Source organism: Corvus brachyrhynchos, unplaced genomic scaffold (assembly GCF_000691975.1).
Source record: "Corvus brachyrhynchos isolate BGI_N302 unplaced genomic scaffold, ASM69197v1 scaffold71, whole genome shotgun sequence".
NCBI lineage: Eukaryota > Metazoa > Chordata > Aves > Passeriformes > Corvidae > Corvus > Corvus brachyrhynchos.
Genome location: NW_008237609.1, coordinates 2,285,931 through 2,303,586, shown reverse-complemented (window position 1 = coordinate 2,303,586; position 17,656 = coordinate 2,285,931). Strand labels below are relative to the sequence as shown.

The 17,656-nt window shown below is 33.8% G+C and overlaps 1 protein-coding gene across 2 annotated transcripts in view; it reads right to left on the bottom strand.

The window, feature by feature from the left end:
• Positions 1 to 17,656, bottom strand: part of KLHL1 (kelch like family member 1) — a 133,322-nt gene that overhangs the window by 23,803 nt on the left and 91,863 nt on the right. The window contains exon 6 of one of the 2 annotated variants that reach the window (XM_008631642.2): positions 11,965 to 12,189. In XM_008631642.2, the coding sequence (XP_008629864.1) occupies positions 11,965 to 12,189 (225 nt within the window). Of the gene's footprint in view, positions 1 to 11,964; positions 12,208 to 17,656 lie in introns of both variants that reach the window. The other variant, XM_017731622.1, reaches the window with a different exon arrangement.

Below are 17,656 nucleotides of genomic sequence, written 5' to 3'. Positions count from 1 at the left end.
GCAAAGTGTAGGAATGTTTTGTTCCATTTCAGAAAAGTAATTAACTAAAAGTTTATTTGACTTTATATTTTATCAATGAGTTTGAACATGTTTCATCTCAGTGTTCACAGAAAGTGATCCTGCACTTTGGGTGTTGGTTTTCGTTTGTCAATATTTTTTAACTTAAAAAAGAAAGGAATTCAAAAAACCCTACTAACCCTTAAAAACAATTTCCTCCAAATGAAGGTTGAACCTCATCTTTTTCTATAGAACTCATTCTCCAATTGTTTTCATTGTCTTGCTTAGAAATGCTTTCTATTCAATCACATGCTCCAGTTATAATTTTTCCAGAATATTAAAGTGGATATTAAATTGAAGTCATGATCCATATAGCTCAATATCTTATCTCAGAACACAACCAGTAACAGCATGTGGGAAGATGTGTCAGTGTTCACATAAAAATTAGGGGATTATATGATAATATATGTAGTTTGGGGATGTTTTTTGTTTTCTCTAGTATCTAATATTTTTAAATACTCTTATGTCCTGAACAAAGAGATTTACATTGTCAGAAACTTATTTACTATGATTTCTTATAAAAACATGGTACACCTTAGCTTTTCATCTATATACTCTTTGCTAAATGCAAAGTTAAGCGGAAAATCAAATTCTTTTTGGAATAACAAAATGAATCATATTCAAAGAAAGTTCAGGGGGGTAAACATATCTATACACATACATTTACACATAATTGGTGTCTAGACAAACACACAAACCCTCTCTCACCTTCACACATAAACAGAGTTGTATTATTATGCAGTGAATTTCACAAGGAATCTAAGATGCACATAAAAACACATCTCATCAGTTTTGAAATTTCCAGCCTTTACTCCCTCAAATAACTTACTTGCACTTTCACTAGGGTATAAAGAGTTTTCCTCAATTATTCTTTGTATCTCATTCAGTATTTCAGGTTTTTTTTCAAGTACTTCATATTTGAGTTTTATTCTCATCTATTTCCTGCTGGAAATTAAGCCATCACAATTATTTCAATTATTTTTGTAGGAAATTTGATTTTCCCTTAGTCAAAACACGATTCTTCCTGTGTTTTCATGGATTTTTACTTTTTTTTTTAATGACAATGAAAGCTAATAAACTCATTGCATTAATATAATGTTGCTCTCTCTCTGCCTTTCTTGTTATACCCTTGTAATTGAGCTTTATACTGAAAATAGTCTTCAATGGCTTCTCTGTTGTTCTCATGAGAACTTTTCTGAGTTTATACTGTGAGATGCACAGTTTCTTCTGATTTTTTTCCCCATTGCAGAAACAAACATACTGCCCTCAGTAGCTTCTGGCACCCATTTGTGGAAGCTGCTGTACAAACTGTTGCATCTCTTGGGTGCCTCTGTTACCTGTGCTCAGACCCACATATCTATGAAGCCCCACAGTCTGATTCTTATGTTTTCTAAGAAGCCAGGTTGGCAAAGTTCTAAGCAATACAAAAGTATTTTCCTTCCCCATTAGGCAGTGCTTGCACCATATGTTTCAAAATATTCTAATGAGTAGTCATGATAATGTAATCGTCTTCCCCAATCAAATATATAAATATACATTTTATATTACAGCAGACTGTATCATATATGAAGAATTCAATATTCAGGCATTGAATTCAAGCATTTAATTCATTCTTAGATGCCAGAATTCTCTGTGATTTTTATATCATATGGACTAAAGAGTAGTCCCAAAGATGTTGCTTGTAGCCTCCTTATCACACAGGGTGGATTGCAGTACATCTCTTCTCTAACTGGAATTACTGAACAGTCCATGATAACAGCAAATGGTAACACCACAATCTTAAGGGACACATTCCCCAAGATCACAAACCAAAATATTTTCCAGTAAAATTGATGAAACAAGACTATTCTCTTTTCTAAATGTTCCAGATCATTTGTTTTAATTGAAGAAAAAATTAAATTCATTGTAAGTAGACTGTGCTGAAATGTCAGAGTTCCAATCCTATTAGCACACTGTAGTATTCCTTCTCCTTAAAGAGCAAAGGTACTGAACTCTATATACCTTTTATTTTTTCTAAATGGTGCAGCCAATTTCAGCTTAGTCTCTTGAGATAAGATTTCTCATCTTTTTGTAGTCAAGATACTGAACAGTGTGTTAGAAGATCAGAGCTCATTTCAACTTCATGAAACAGGCTTCTGTGTTCATTATGTGTCCTAGAGTAAACTGACGTCAGAGTACATAATTTTGTTTTCTGTCATCTATGTCCACAAGATAATAAAAGTCCACCTAGATTTACACTCAGAATGTAGATAATGTTTTTTTGTTAAAATATACTATGTAGAATGAGCTTTTCCTGTTTCTAAATGAGAAAATAGCTATTTCCAGCTGACATTTAAACTCTTATTTGTTATTAAGCAAATTGGACGGAAGAATAATACTGTTAGGTCTTTCAGGAGAGTTTGCTAAGAAAAGAGAAAGCACAGGAGGCCCTCATAGCTTTTCTTCCTGTACCTCATCTTCAACAATTTCGCAAAACCAGTTTAAGACACAAGAAAAGAAGAAATCCCCTTGGATTTAATGTTTCACATGATACTAGTGCTCTGTTGTTTTCTGACAAAAGCAATAATACATTCAGATAGTGAGAATTTTACCATAAGAGAATTATATTAAATAACCAAAGTTATTATCTTTAAATAAAGAACAAGAAACTGGAAATTGGTGGAATCAGATCTCACTTTTTTAATTTGTAGAAAATAATAATTCTGGCATCGAGGGAGTAATTTGTTCTACCCATCTTTTGATGAATTGCTTTCATTTATGTGACACTGTGAACAGTTTGGCTTTCCTAGTTCTCATAGAGTTGGAGAGCTGAAGCAACTACGAGCAACCTTTTTAGGAAAGGAAGCAACTTTTTTTCTTAAGAGAAGACATGTTTTCAGCAATATATTGAGTAGTTAAGTACTCTGCAGTAAGTACAGTGCAGAGAAACCTTAATGTTTTCCTGAACAAAAAAAGTACCTGGAAAATAATTCTTCTAAGCATTTTGACTTAGGAATTTATAAAAGTAAACTGTATTATTTTTAAACTACAGGAGATCTAAAAAATTAATTGTCCAGTTTGCAATGGCAGGCATTTTTCTTTAGATTGCCTTGACAGAGCTATGCAGCAAAAACCCTATTATGCCTAATTAGGTGCTGAGATCTGTACAGTTCCAATTATTTATACTTGAAGACTGGAATGGGACTTTAATTGCTTTTCTGTAATGTTACAAAATAAAGGAACACTGCCTATCATATTTTTAACTCTGCATTTCCTTATCTGCCTAATGGACCTGATTTTACAGAGTGAAATTTTAAAAAGTGTAATTTTTTTATAAAACAACTGTAAATATAGTTTCATACTGACACTTGGATACAAAATGTCAAAGAAAAAAATATCTGTGGTGCTAGTTTCACTGTAGTCTCTGCATTTTGATATTTGTAGAGACATGAAATTTTAACTGGGAAGGATATACTTGTATCCCACACCTTATTTTCTAAATAAGGACATTAGCTTTCAAGAAGATAACAGACATCCACTGTATCATGACACTGAAGGTGAGAAGACAAATCAGTGGTTTGTTATCCAAGTATTAAACTGAATCAAATAACACCCAATTCTACCCTTTTAAGCTCTGCATTTATTTAGTGTCCAGGTAGAAGAACTTTTCTAACAACCTCCTTTCTCACCCACACCCACAGAAGCATATTTATACAACTTTGTATTAATTGTAATCAATATTCCTGGTTTTTCTTACTCTGTTCTTTCCCCCTTTACATCTTAAACCACTTTTCTTCCATAATAGTGGTGCCAAAGAAAGTAAAGTCCAATTTGCTTTAAGTTATGCACCATGAATTAAATAATGAATTAAACCTCGTATTTACTTCTCAAAGCCATAATATTAACTGAGTGTGAAATACAAATACTGTTCTTTGGATGCTGCATATAGGACTGCCATAGGCCAAGCCTGGAATTTAGTGTGTCATTACTTGGAGAATTAGACCTGATCTACCTTCCTTAGTGAATATTCAGTGACTCAATGTTGAAAATACCTATTCCTATGTAAATTCACAAGCACTTACCAAGGCTCATTTAAAGAATTATATCAATATCACTGCCCTCTTGGACTAGAAGATATTACACTAACATGCTAATATAATGCAAATTTATAGAAGTAAAGATCTGTCTGTTGACCCTTTATTTATATTCAGTCCTGTAGATAAGACACTAGATTCTCAACTCTGCCACACTATTATCCTGAGAACATGGCTCAGAAATTATTGTAAGTGTTGCTGTTAAGATTTGTAACTCTTTAGTGAATTGGGTTATGATCTACTACTTACTAAAGGTGCAGAGTACAAAGAAAAGGTACTTAATAATGCAGAAAAAAAAATCCCTCTAATGTTCCCCATGACTAGGAGAAAAATCCAAAGCAAAAATTTAATATACATGCAAATCAATGTTGCAGAGAAAATACTTTAAAATACTCAGGCCTTATGTCAACCCACAGTGAAAGCGGTCAGAATGGCATATTTTTCCTGAGATTTAACATGAAAAAATAACAATAATTTAACTACATAGAGGTCTATAGTACAGTCGATGTTGCTTAAAAGAAAGATTCTCAAATTAATCACTTAATAGCTGATTCTGGGGTAAAAAATACAGCTATATCAGAGCATTGCTGTGTTCTGGTAAGCTAGTCTGTTGAGGAACTCTTCTACTCAATGCCTAGGTGGTGGGTTTGGGCGTTTTTGTTTGTTGGGTTTTTTCGGAGGCGATGGATTGTGAGGTATTCTGTGCATAGAAATCACCACATAAAGATGGAGAACATACACATTAACTGGATCATTGCTTTTATGAGATGCTGATGTACCCAGAAAGATCTACCATTGCAGAAACATAAGATATTTACAACAGGGTCTTGAGTTGAACCTTTTTGGGACATGAATCTTTCTCAGCTGACCAGAACTGACCAAAATGAGTATGGCATCATGCTCTGGAAATCTGGAATACCATTGCCCAGTGCAGTAGAACTTGGTCAGTATCATATATGTGATAGCATGAAGTGCTATAATATTTTCAGTTGTCTGCATGCTCTAAAAACTATTATCTGGAAAAGTTTCCTTTATCCAGTATTCTAGCTGTTTGGCACTGTAACAAACATTATGAAAAAAATATCATTATAACATTCAAGAATTCTTTTATTTATAAATAGTTGCTCCACAATATTGGGAAACCAATTAGTCATAAATAATTACAGTTTTATCATACTAATAGGGTATGACCTAATCTGTTGGTTTCAATGCTAATTCAATTCTCTTCATTTTACTGACATTTCTTCCTTCCTGCCTTTTGTCTCTGGCCTCCAGGTTCATAGATGTCCTGATGTCCAGCCTGGAGTCTCAGATCCTCATGCATCTATCTCTGCAGCTCTATACTTTTTAATCTCCACAGAGTTTCTTTTACATACAGACAACATACAAAAAATTTGGATTTATTATGATGTAAACAAACAAAAAAAAAAAAAAATCCAGACCCCTACTTATTTTTTTTTGTATGTTAATGGAAGATGTAAATTTGCTATTTTTGGCTCCTTGGTAGCCCAGCAATGGTGATACATAAAAAGAAGAAACTATCATGCATGATAGCAGAGAAAGAAGAACAAAGATCCCTTTTATCTTCTACATTTTTATAGTTTATTTTACAGTTACCATGGATGGGAGTGTTAAGGCTATATCAAGGTTTTATTTATATTCCTAGTCTATTTTAGTGGTTTCTACTCTTCCTGGAATGCTTTCTGACAGATCGTAACTCCATAGACAAGCACGTATTTATTGGGGCTTAAGCACTATCTAAAATAACATCGTTGCTTAACTGCCATAGCAAAAGTTTTTAAAACGGAAGATGGAAGTTCAACTCTCACTGACTTGAAAATTATCCTTCAAACTAGGTCTAAAGAGAGGTATCATTCATCATTAGATTTTTGGTGTTGAGTAAGCAATAATCTATGTTATATTATGTTTCATGAAAGCAGTAAAAGTGAGAGAGCCTGTACAGTTAGTGGTTTTGCTGTGTATCTGATCTAGTCTGCTCATATTGCCTGTTTTCCTGGTGGAACGGCTTTAAAAAATCTGTTAGTAACACTCATTCTTTAAAGACTTTGTTTCCAAACAAAATTTATTTGGCATAAAATAAAGTAGAGGTGATCACTTTCCATATTTATCTAACAAAATGTATCTTTAATATACATAATTTTTATTGCAATAACATGTTCATTATAAATTTGTAGTATCAAATATGTGTTACCTATGTGTTTCTCCTTCACTTGTTTCAGTGTAATCAGATACTGTTTTACTATTATGGATCTAGTAATATTTCTAGTATCTGCTACATTTTCTGACATTGCATTGAAGTCTTATTCTAAAAAGCTATTGAAATTTACAAATTTATTGTTAAAAATTACTTTATTTAATTCACCAGGGGAGAGCAATGGGATTAAAAATAACTGCTTCATGTCAATATTTATATAGGGAAATGTTATTATATAGAATATTTTTTTTTAACTTATTGCTTTATGAAGGAATAATTCTACCAGAAATTACTAAACTGTGCATCCATTGATGTTACTATGTTACTGCTACTTCTTTAAGATATTATGTACTTCATTACTATGCTAGTTTTATTTAAATAGAAAATTTTCTATATTACTATAAATATATATTACCATATATAAATATTGCTATATAGCAATATTATATATTACTATATAATATCAATATTACTACATTTTTTCATTTAGTTTTGTATCTTGAATAGTTTTTCAAAAATCTATATTTTTAACATCTCCCAAATCATACCCACATACAGACATAGATACCCAATAAATACCCAATCTTTGGCTTTCTTTCTAAAAGTTCCAGTGCAACTGGAATCTAAGTTAGAGTCACATTACCAGATTCTCAGTTTCCAGTCTACTCAATAAGTATTTGTTTTACCTTGAGAAGCAGGAACTGCTCCCACAAATTATTTAATCCTAAACATGCTACACTTCTTTTTTCCCATGGAAATGAGATTATGCCATCTCAGTTGCTCTACTCAATCATATATGTCCCTACTTAAGCAGCTGAATCCCACCCAAATTCTTAGATCTCTAAAATTCTGGAGTTGTAATTACGCCCTAAGCTGTCACACATTGGGAAACTATTTGATAAACAATAATTCCTTTTGAAAATACAAACATTACTTGTAAAGCATCTCATTAATTTTGAATCAATGAAATAGTCAATAATTGAATACTTTTAAAAGTATATTAAATATTTTCTAAATTATCATTTAGTGATATAAAAAATATACCGGCGTCTGATAACTAATTTGCATGTCTAGATTTTTTTATATTTTTATATTATTTATATTACTTATATTTATACATGTATTTTACTTCTAAGATTTACCATGTAATAAGAAGACTGATAGATCAGTTTCTCCACAATTTTCACTCCAGTATTTTTAACTATTAGTATTTCTCATCACTACTTGAAAGTTACAGAGGCATCCCTGTATTTTTCCCAAGTAAATTTTTTTCCCTTCCGTTTGACTTATGAGTTGGACTCTAGAGCAGTAAGCATGAAAGTGGAAAATCAAGCTGGGTCGAAGAAGCACGATGGGTCATTCCCTTTCTATGAAATATAGAAACAGGCCTTTGTGCAAACACATAGGGCCATTTGATATTTTGTCAGCAACATCTAAGATATTCTGGAATATTTTATCCTGTAACTCCCTAACTTCATATATTCTCTTTCCACTTCTGAGTTTTGAAGTTAGTCTTTTAGGTATTCATTCCTGCACATACCAGTTCCATGAAAACCACATTATAAGAAAGTATTCACTCTAATTTCAAGCATACCCCTCAGGTCCTTTAAAATGCATTTACATTACATATTTAGCTTTTTCAGAACAATAGGTTGAAGACTAATCCAATGTGTAAACTGAGACTTGGGAACTCTTTAGGTCTTCTACGGCCTTTCAGTCTGGGTAGAGTGAATCCTATCTACCCTAGGCGTATATCCTATGTAAATAAATCTAAGGCTTTCCCATCAGCTATTAATATTTTTATAGCATTTATAGCATTTTCACTCAGATGATTACAACTGGGAAGATTCTCTCTTCCAAGAGGGAAGGAGGAAAAATATGTAACTTGCCTCCACTATAAGTCGTACAGGATTTTATGAGGTAATACCATGCACTGTCAGCCTCCTTCCCACACTGATCATCTTGAAGATATGTATTTGACTATGGATAGTGAGATCAGTATATTTTCAAAGCCAAAACTTTAAATAGGAGCTTAGATGCACTTTACATAGTTCATGGAAAGAACAAGACTATTTAGAGCACCTACCTGAAAAGACTGCTGTTCTCTAATTATACTGACAGCCTAATTTTCTCACTGTGGCATTTAAACTGTTTCTTTTGGAAAGACAAGACAAGTACCAATCTTTTTTTTTTTTTTTTTTTAAATCACAGTTTCACTGGATTTGATATCTAAAATTCTAATTAGTCTATCATTGGTTCCGTATTTCCTTTCTCTCCCCTCCTCTACATAGACTATTAAGTTCAGCAAAGAAACTGGAAAAGTGGATGCAGATGCTTCATAAAACTGCTGAATTTATAAACCACAATCTGTTTTACATTTTTCACCTCTTTGTTCTTCCAGTCTCTTTCTTCCTTCCCTATATGGATTTTGATTCTGTCTTTCTGTTTGTCAGGTTTCACCTTTCCCATATTTCATTTCTGCCTTTCACTGCCTTTCTGGTGTGCTATTGCTCTTTCATATTCCATTCTGTTTTATGGACTACTCAACAGGGATATTAGAATCACTATTACTTTAAATAATAGTTTTGGATGCCACAGTCTGCCCTTTCTTTTTTGTACTTTAGCACCACTTATTTCAAACACTGCCATTAAAAGAGCTTTCACTCATCTTCCATTGGCAGCTTTGAAACTGCCTAAAATATGACTTCCTATACTATGGACTTTCACTACAAGGCCTGTCAACTTCTATTTCCTCGTTTCTACATGTATCAAGTTCTATACACATGGTTCTATTGAAGATTATGTGAAGACAGGATAAAGTGAATTGTACTATCTGGCTGTGACCTTAGTTACAATAGGGTACCCCTCACAATTTTTTGCTATGTCAACAAAAAGACGTCCATGTAAAGGATGGATGCTTATTTCCATCCTCTATACAAAATCCAATTCAAACTACTCTAGCATTTTTGCTACATGGATATAACAGAGCACACAGTTTAGAAAACAAATGAAAAAAAAATTACTTCAGATTGACTTCCATACAAAGAGCACTCCCTAAAATAATAACTTTATGAGATACTTAGAAAAAAAAATTTAAAAGTTATTAAATTCTATTAATTAGGCTTCTCAGGTAAGAATATGATTATTACATAACTCCAAATAAAGAACGCATTTCTAACACCTCCCAAACAACAGTATTTAATCATCCCAATTTAAACTTCTCTCCTCATTTTACATGTTGTTTACAAAAAGCCTGAATTACTTCAATATAAAAATTTTAAAATTATTTTATAGTAAGCAAAAAACCCTACAAATGGTCAAATTCCTAGTTTATTCCTTTTTTCCTACTATAGAAAACATACCAGTTTTTCTACAGGTATAACCTCAACATTCCTCAACTTAAACTATAATGGTATCTTTTAAATCTGTTGACCAAAAGCACATGTAAAACTATAGTCCAGAATTATTTTTTTAAACTGATCACCAAGGGTTTTCAATCATAGGTTCATCTCTTTTGTAACTGAGACAAATCTTTTTTTCTATCAAGCATACCCTAATGTTGTATTACTACTTTCCTGTAGTTATAGCTGCAGTCATTGCATTTTTACCACCCCTGGGAACAGCACTGATTTTATAAAATTCTGGAACACTGGCAGAAGAGACATTACATGTATTTCTGCATGTAATCCAAATATTTTCTCACGCATTTTCTAATTTACAATTAAATTTAAACTTAGGAAAAAATTTTAAATCAGCGAGATATTTAGCGTCATGATGCCATCTGATATAGATTCCCATTGTTATTTTCTATTCTAAGACTTGTTTAACAGCAACAGTACACATGCATATTACAAGAGTCCAAAGACATAAGTGAAGGGCAGGAAAGCATGGTCATTTTGTGAGGTATTGACACAATAGTACAATAAAGGACTTGCTGATTGCAACTCAGGGGAATGGACAGCATAACATAGAGTGTTGTGTGAGTCGACACAGGCAGGCAGCTGGAATAACCACAAAACCACCGCTGAAATGCAAAGAGTAAATTTATTTCCTATTTATTACCTTCCCAACCAGAGCAACACCCTGGCAGAGACACACAAGCAGGAACATGGCAACTTAGTCCAATCCTAGTGGGTGGCCAGGCTGCTGTTTGCACCCATTTATCCAGGTTTACCAATGTGCTGTGATCTCCTCTGTGCTTTTTATGACCGCTGAGTTTTGCTCTCTCTCCCAAAACAACGAGCTCAAACATGTCCAAAAGAGTGTCTCCAAGTCTCTCCAAACACCTATGTTATCTCTACACAGAAATTTTACTTCTCAAAACAGAGATAAACAGCAGAAGGCGTAATAGACACATATATATGGGATTCCCACACTGTTATTCTCCAGGCCTTGCCATTCCCAGCTGCAAGGTCATGTGAGCAAATCTGCCATCCTCCTTGCCATTCTCCTGCTTTTAACACTTTCATCCCTAAATGTGTCTGTGAAAGAGTGAGATGTTAATGGGTCAAATATTTGCCCATTTGTGGAGGTGGTAGGGTGCTTTACTAGGCTGGGGTTTGCATCACCCAAGGGGGAGAAGGTGAATTTTTGTGTGGGTGCTGGTGAAGCCTCTGGTCTGCATAAATCAGAGGGGGTGATCACCCACCACTGGACGCCAATAAGAAGCAGACCTTGTGGAGGCAGTATAGTTCTTTTTACCAGACTAGTGTCCTCCCTTACACAAACTGGTTCAGTTGTAAAACTCTTCCTCCCACTCTCTACCCACTTTACCTTGGAAGGTCCCATTCACACGGAACATTGACATTCACACATAGGCCTGGGAGTATTCATCCGTTCTCATGGCTCAGCTATGCTGATGTGAAAGGCAGCTGTCATGTCATAAACCATTAAAGACCTGCCCCTGAAAGCACTCCCTGTCTCATTTCAGTGTAGATCAACATGTGATCCACAGTGTTGCAAAAGCCAGTGTAAAACTTCCTTCCATTGAATTCTGTGTTTCGTGGGCTTCCCCCACTCCCAACAGATCAAGACTATGATCACTTCAAACAACAGACATCTAAATTGCAGCAATCAAACCTCGTCACTGGATCCACAGGTGGTAATATTTTTAACTTAACCTTACTCTTAACCTTTCTTTCTCTTTCTTTCTTTTGCACATACATTTTTCTAAATGTTATTTTTATATTTTTATACTGCTATATTACTACAGATGATAATAATAACCAAAATGGCTACATACTTGCTTCCAATTACATCCAAATTATTCTAAAATAAACCCTACATGTGCATATTTACAAACACCGATCTTTCATTGTCATCTAACTGCCCCAAGGGATCTATTAAGAAGAACCTGGGTTACACTCCCCTTCTGGAGCAGATCATAACAGCATCTTCCATTTCTATTTTTCGTGACATTGTAATAATTGTATCATAACCAGTGGTTTTAGCAGAACAGATAATGAACAATTTAGTTTTCTATACCTTGTAACAACAATATTGTAAAACCGAGTTATTGTTACTGGCCAGAATGCTACCATAGCTTAAAAGTACTGAGTTTTCCATTTAAAATTACATAAACAAAAAATGTGGCACGTTTTAAAAATAATTTTTTCTTACCTAAGCCATGTCTATGTGTTGACATAGGTGGTAGCACAGTCCAAGCCTTGGTCTTTGGATTGTAGCATTCAACAGTGTTTAATGTCTTTAAACCATCCCGGCCTCCAATGACAAACAGCTTGTCATCGATGACAGCAACACCAAACTGAAGCCTCCTGCCATTCATTACTCCAGCCTGAATCCATATGTTTGTTCTGAGATCATACTTTTCAATAGTTGTAGCTCCTGATGAGACAAGCAGAACTACAAATATCAAAATTATAGATGCATTTAAATAAATGCTTAAGAGAATGACTTGATAATCCATCTGAAATGTAACCAGAGCTTCATTTTAACATACACATAACAGTGCTTCATTTCCAAAGCTTAAATATGCTACAGAAAAAAATCAAGCTAATTATGAAGCTTTACTCTTTGGAACTAATTCTTTGGATTAAAATAAAAGGTTACAATTCCATGGAAAATAATTATTTTAGATTCATTCATTCTGTGGAACAAAAGAGCAATGAACCAAGTGCAAACAAACATGAAAGCAATAGTTTTGTTAATTGAACTAAAGAAGTCATAATTTAAATTCAATTTGTATCTAAGTGTAGCAGAGGAGCAATAATGTACACTACAAATGGATGTATTAAATTCCCTCCCAGTTTTATGAAGCCACAAGATATATGAAGCAAATTTTGCATTCAATTTAGAGACACATACTTATTTATCTTTTTGACCCTCATTTAAAATTGACAGCTGTAAATTCATTAATCCTTAGGTTTGAAAGAACAAAATATACAGATTATTTGATACTGTTTTTTGGGGGTTCTGCAGGGCATATTATAATGATGCATATTAATAAAATTATAATGCTTTATATGTTGAATCTATTCATGCTAAGAGCTAGAACTGTAGCACATGAGTTCTGTAAAACTATTTACTCCAATAGTAAAGAGTACAGTTTAAAAGCTTTGTCATTCTGATTTCAGAAAATTGTACTTACATAACAAACAGTCTTCCAATTAAGATCAGCTATATATTTTCTAATATTGGCTGAGATTATATTATATTATATTATATTATATTATATTATATTATATACTGAGCATCTTATCCTGGAGTTCCTGGACTGCTTAAATTCTGTTTGTCCAATAAGGTGCCTTACTATTTTCTAATGATGATGAGGATGATATAATAATAACAATAAAAACAGCAACAAGAATAATAACAAAAATCAACACAAAGTGAAGTAGGTGTCAGTCCTATAAAATCATTATTATCAGGCACATGAATATAATACATTCTAGACTGCAATTCAGACAAGAAAAGAAGACCTCTTAAATTACAGTAATTATTTTGATTGCAATGACACTGGAATAGTAGCATTCAAACTAGAAAAATCTTTAAACAAAAAGGTGGTGGAACAACTGAAAGGTATTATCAGCAAAGATTTTAGGATCTCTTTAATTGCAGATTACAGAGAACTTCTTTTTGTAATATTTAGACTGTTCTTCATTCCCATACATATGGTCAAATATTTGCACAGCTTAGACTATAAGAGAGAATAATCTTCTACCTTTCCTAGGAAGAAAATTGGGTATTTCTGGCAAAGGAATAGATTCTTTTCTTTATCTCAACTGTTTTGATCTTGAAAGTAAAAGTATTTTCTGCACCTAGGAGAGGAGGCAAAATCTTGATACCAGTAGCATTTTACTAGACAAATTAGTTTAGCTATTTAAGAGTCAGTTCCTCTGGGTATATAAAATCAATACCATATTAGAATATTGATTTTTCATCGATTTTATGGCTTGAATATATTTGCATATAATACTCTCAGAATGAAAGTATTATTATATTGCCAAATGTTGACATCACAAATTTGCTCTAGAACAGAATAAAAGTAGAAGCTCTAAAGCATCCAGGGGTGCATCAAACACAGCATAAACAACAAGGCCGTTGCTTCATCTTGATGACAACACTTTTGAGCTACTTTTGCTAAAATCTCCTGTCACTGAGCAAAGACTACGAAATGTCTGTTTTCCCATTTTTTAGGATCCTTAATTCAGAAGGATAGCAATGTCATTCTTAGAGTCTCTCACAGCCTTTTCTGCTAAATCTCTACTGACCTTGAAAAAATGACTTACAATAAGGCTACTGGAGCTAAGAAATTCATAAACATCAAGGTTTTCATGAAATATTTTGGAATTCTGTTTTAACTTTAAGCAACTGATTATATTTTATTACTTTGGGTAGTAGTTCTGTCTTCGCCAGAAGTCTAAATGGATAATAGAATTGTAGAATTGTAGAATCATTTAGGTTGGAAAAGACTTTAAAATCGTTCACCCTTTAACCCAGCACTGCCAAATCCTCCACTAAACCCCAAGTGCCACATCCACGTATCTTTTAAATACCTTCAGGGATGGGTAGTCCATCACTTCCCTGGGAAATTCCAGTGCCTGATAACATTTTCAGTGAAGCAGTTTTCCCTCATATCCAATACAAACCTCCTCTGGTGCAATTTGAGGCCATTTCCTGTTGCCCTATCACTTGTTACTCGGGATAAGAGACTGACACCCACCTTGCTACAACTTCCTTTCAGGAAGTTGTAGAGAATGATAAGCTCTTCCCTGAGCCTTCTTTTTTTCCAGGCTAAAGAATGTCAGCTCCCTCAGCCACTCCTCACAAGACTTGTACTCCAGGCCTTTCATCAGCTTCACTGCCTTTCTCTGGACACACTCTGTGAGCTCTAGGATCTCCTTCTTGCCCAGAACTGGACATAGGATTTGAGGTGTGATCTCACCAGTGCTGAGCTCAGCGCATACATAATCAATAGCTACATTGCAGAACAAGGAGCCACTCTTTGCTGCCCAGTCTGGAGGGACTATAAGGTACCCCCTGGACATGTGCAACTAGCAGAGAGACAGACAGAACCTTATCCCCAATCTCTTTCATCACTTCTAAGGTGTGATCAGTATCTAGGGTTTTTAATCCACCATGCTGTGGTGCAGTGAAGGAACAGTCACTCACCCAGATGCTGGATCCAGCAACAAGAAAAAATTGGTAGCATCACATGCCAGCTGAGATAAGAAAGTCCTCTCCTCTCTGCCATGACTAGTAGGTGGCAGTCAGCAGAGCCAACTCCTAACTGAAGCAACTTCCAAACTGTGCAAACTCAAGTAAGCAATGTTGGTTGATGTTGCCTACCTCAGTCTGTTCAGGCTGTGAAAGGATGTCTCAGCAATGTTAGAAATCTGTAGACAAGGACTTTTTCTAATCCCCATGAACAAACCAAAGTAATTCTGATTACATGTTTCAGAAAACCAGAAAATCCAATTTCCCAAGAACATGAGGATGTAAGGAAGCAATTGGAAAGTGACTGGTATATTTTTTTATTGAAATTGCAGATACAGGTTTAATGTGAAGATTTGAATAAAATAAATAAAGGAAAAAATCATTATTCATTTTGAGCTGCAGTATATCTGCTGATTATGCAGAGACACACATATTTTCCTACAAAACAAAACAGGTGGAATACCACAGAATAAGCAACACACATAGACACAAATAAAAATACTAACTATATTAAAAAATACATGAAATTATATTTTAAAATGCATTCTATTATTATTTTCTTCACTTGCATATCACTACTGGGTTTTGAGTGGTCTAATGGTAAAAAGGAAATAAATTATTTATTAGACTGCCTTTATGATACTGGGTATGAAACTGTAAAGATGAAAGAAAAGCAAATACACAGAATATTGAAGATTTTACAATAAAAGTACTACACACCAACGCAATTCCACTATACACACAGGCATGCACAAACTGCTTTTTCAGATGGACAGAGCTCTAAAACAGACTAATTCCAGGACGTAGCATGGAAGACAGAGTATATGAAAAAGACATAGTGAGGTGAAACTGAATTCATTTAATAGCTATTTGCATGATAAAGAAAAGTGTGGAGTAAATTAAAAAACTATACCATGACTGTGCCAGCACAAATAATTTCTGGTAAGAATATAATGTCTGGATGTTCTGGATACGTTTCAACTTTTCTTTTTTTTCCTAACTTAAATTCTACTTAGGATCCAGCTGGGCATTGGATGAAATTAGTTCTGTGTATTGTGCATATGGGCATTATAAACCCTGATTAATCAAGGTCTATGAAGTAATGAGAGACCTACAGAGAAAGAAAACTTCAGAAATTAAATGCCATAGATGATCAGGGTAATTTTACATTAATGTCTAACTGCTGCTGACAGCTCCTCTGTGTATGCACCAGGGATTAAAACGATCCTTCCACCCCATGTTTCTGATGAAAGAGTAAAGTACTACATCTCACAATTTCACCTTTATCTTCAGAGCAGTACACCATTGCACAATATAAATATCTATTTTCTTTGTTTTAGTTGTCATTTTTAAGCACATGAATTTGTGAAATTGTTTTGGTGAAACCTTTCAATTGATCCTCTAGTTATCTCGTATTAAACTTTGACACTTTGGCTTTTGCTAAAATTAAGCATATTTCATTTCCTTGCTAATGACTTATAAAGCAAGATTTTTGTAGAAACCTGATTGTAATTCTCGTATTTTTTGCATAGTTGATGACTGAAGACTAATAATATAGCAACATTATTTGCAACTCAGTATTTTAAGTCAAATGCAGAAATACCTAGAAACCTGTCCTTCAAAGATATTTTTCAGTATTTTTCATTAAGCTGATGTAGGCTATATGAAGTAATAAAGATTGTCTGAGACGATGAATGCAATGTATTTATTTTAGCTAGGTATAAATGGACTTTTCATACAAACAAAGTGAAAATTGCTTCAGAAGCAGATGAAAATCCTAAACATCTCCCTTTTGCCAAATTATCTTTGTATTCAATGTAGACATTTCCACATAAAAGTACCTTTTTTTTTCCTTGTTGGTAGAATGATTCAGTATTTAAACCCATGAAGAAGGGTAGGAGTTCTACATTTATCATCAGAAAATGTCTACATTTTTTTTCCTGTAAGACTTTCTGCTGATTTTGCTATTACTAAAGCTGTTGCTGACATGTACTCTGATCATGTTGTTCAAGATTTAGAGATGCTGCTGTGAGTAGGCACAAAATTATGACCTTGATCTAGTGATCTGCAACGTTACATTGCAAACTGAAAGGATAGTGACTCAAGTGGAACAAATGTGACCTGAGGTTGCTGATGCAGATACCAAGGAGAATATTTTGGTAAAGAAATAGCTATACAAAAAATGGTAGCATAGGGTAGCAGTTCACTACTCTGTAATAAGACTCCTAGAAATTCCTTTAAGCACTCCAAAAATCTATACCACATACACAAAAAGAATCTTACTTTTTTTAGTGAAAAAATCTACTAAAAGGTCAGAAGGATTTGCCACATAGTGATAGGGGAAAAAAAAATCAGGAAACCTTTGGGAATATTCAATTATTCTATATGAGCAGAATTCTCTAAAACCAATACAAGTCTTTTCCACTAATCTTTATATTTTTGAGAGTATCAGAACTGACAGCTTTTCAACAGTGATCTTAGGCAATGTCTTTGATGTTGTGCACTTTGCTTTATAATACAAAGTTATGTTTTATTACATAAAACAAACATCATTTATTTTATATTTTTATGGAGTCTAAAAATTACAAAAATTACTTTTATTAATGATTTCTATCATGCAGGATGATAGTCTACC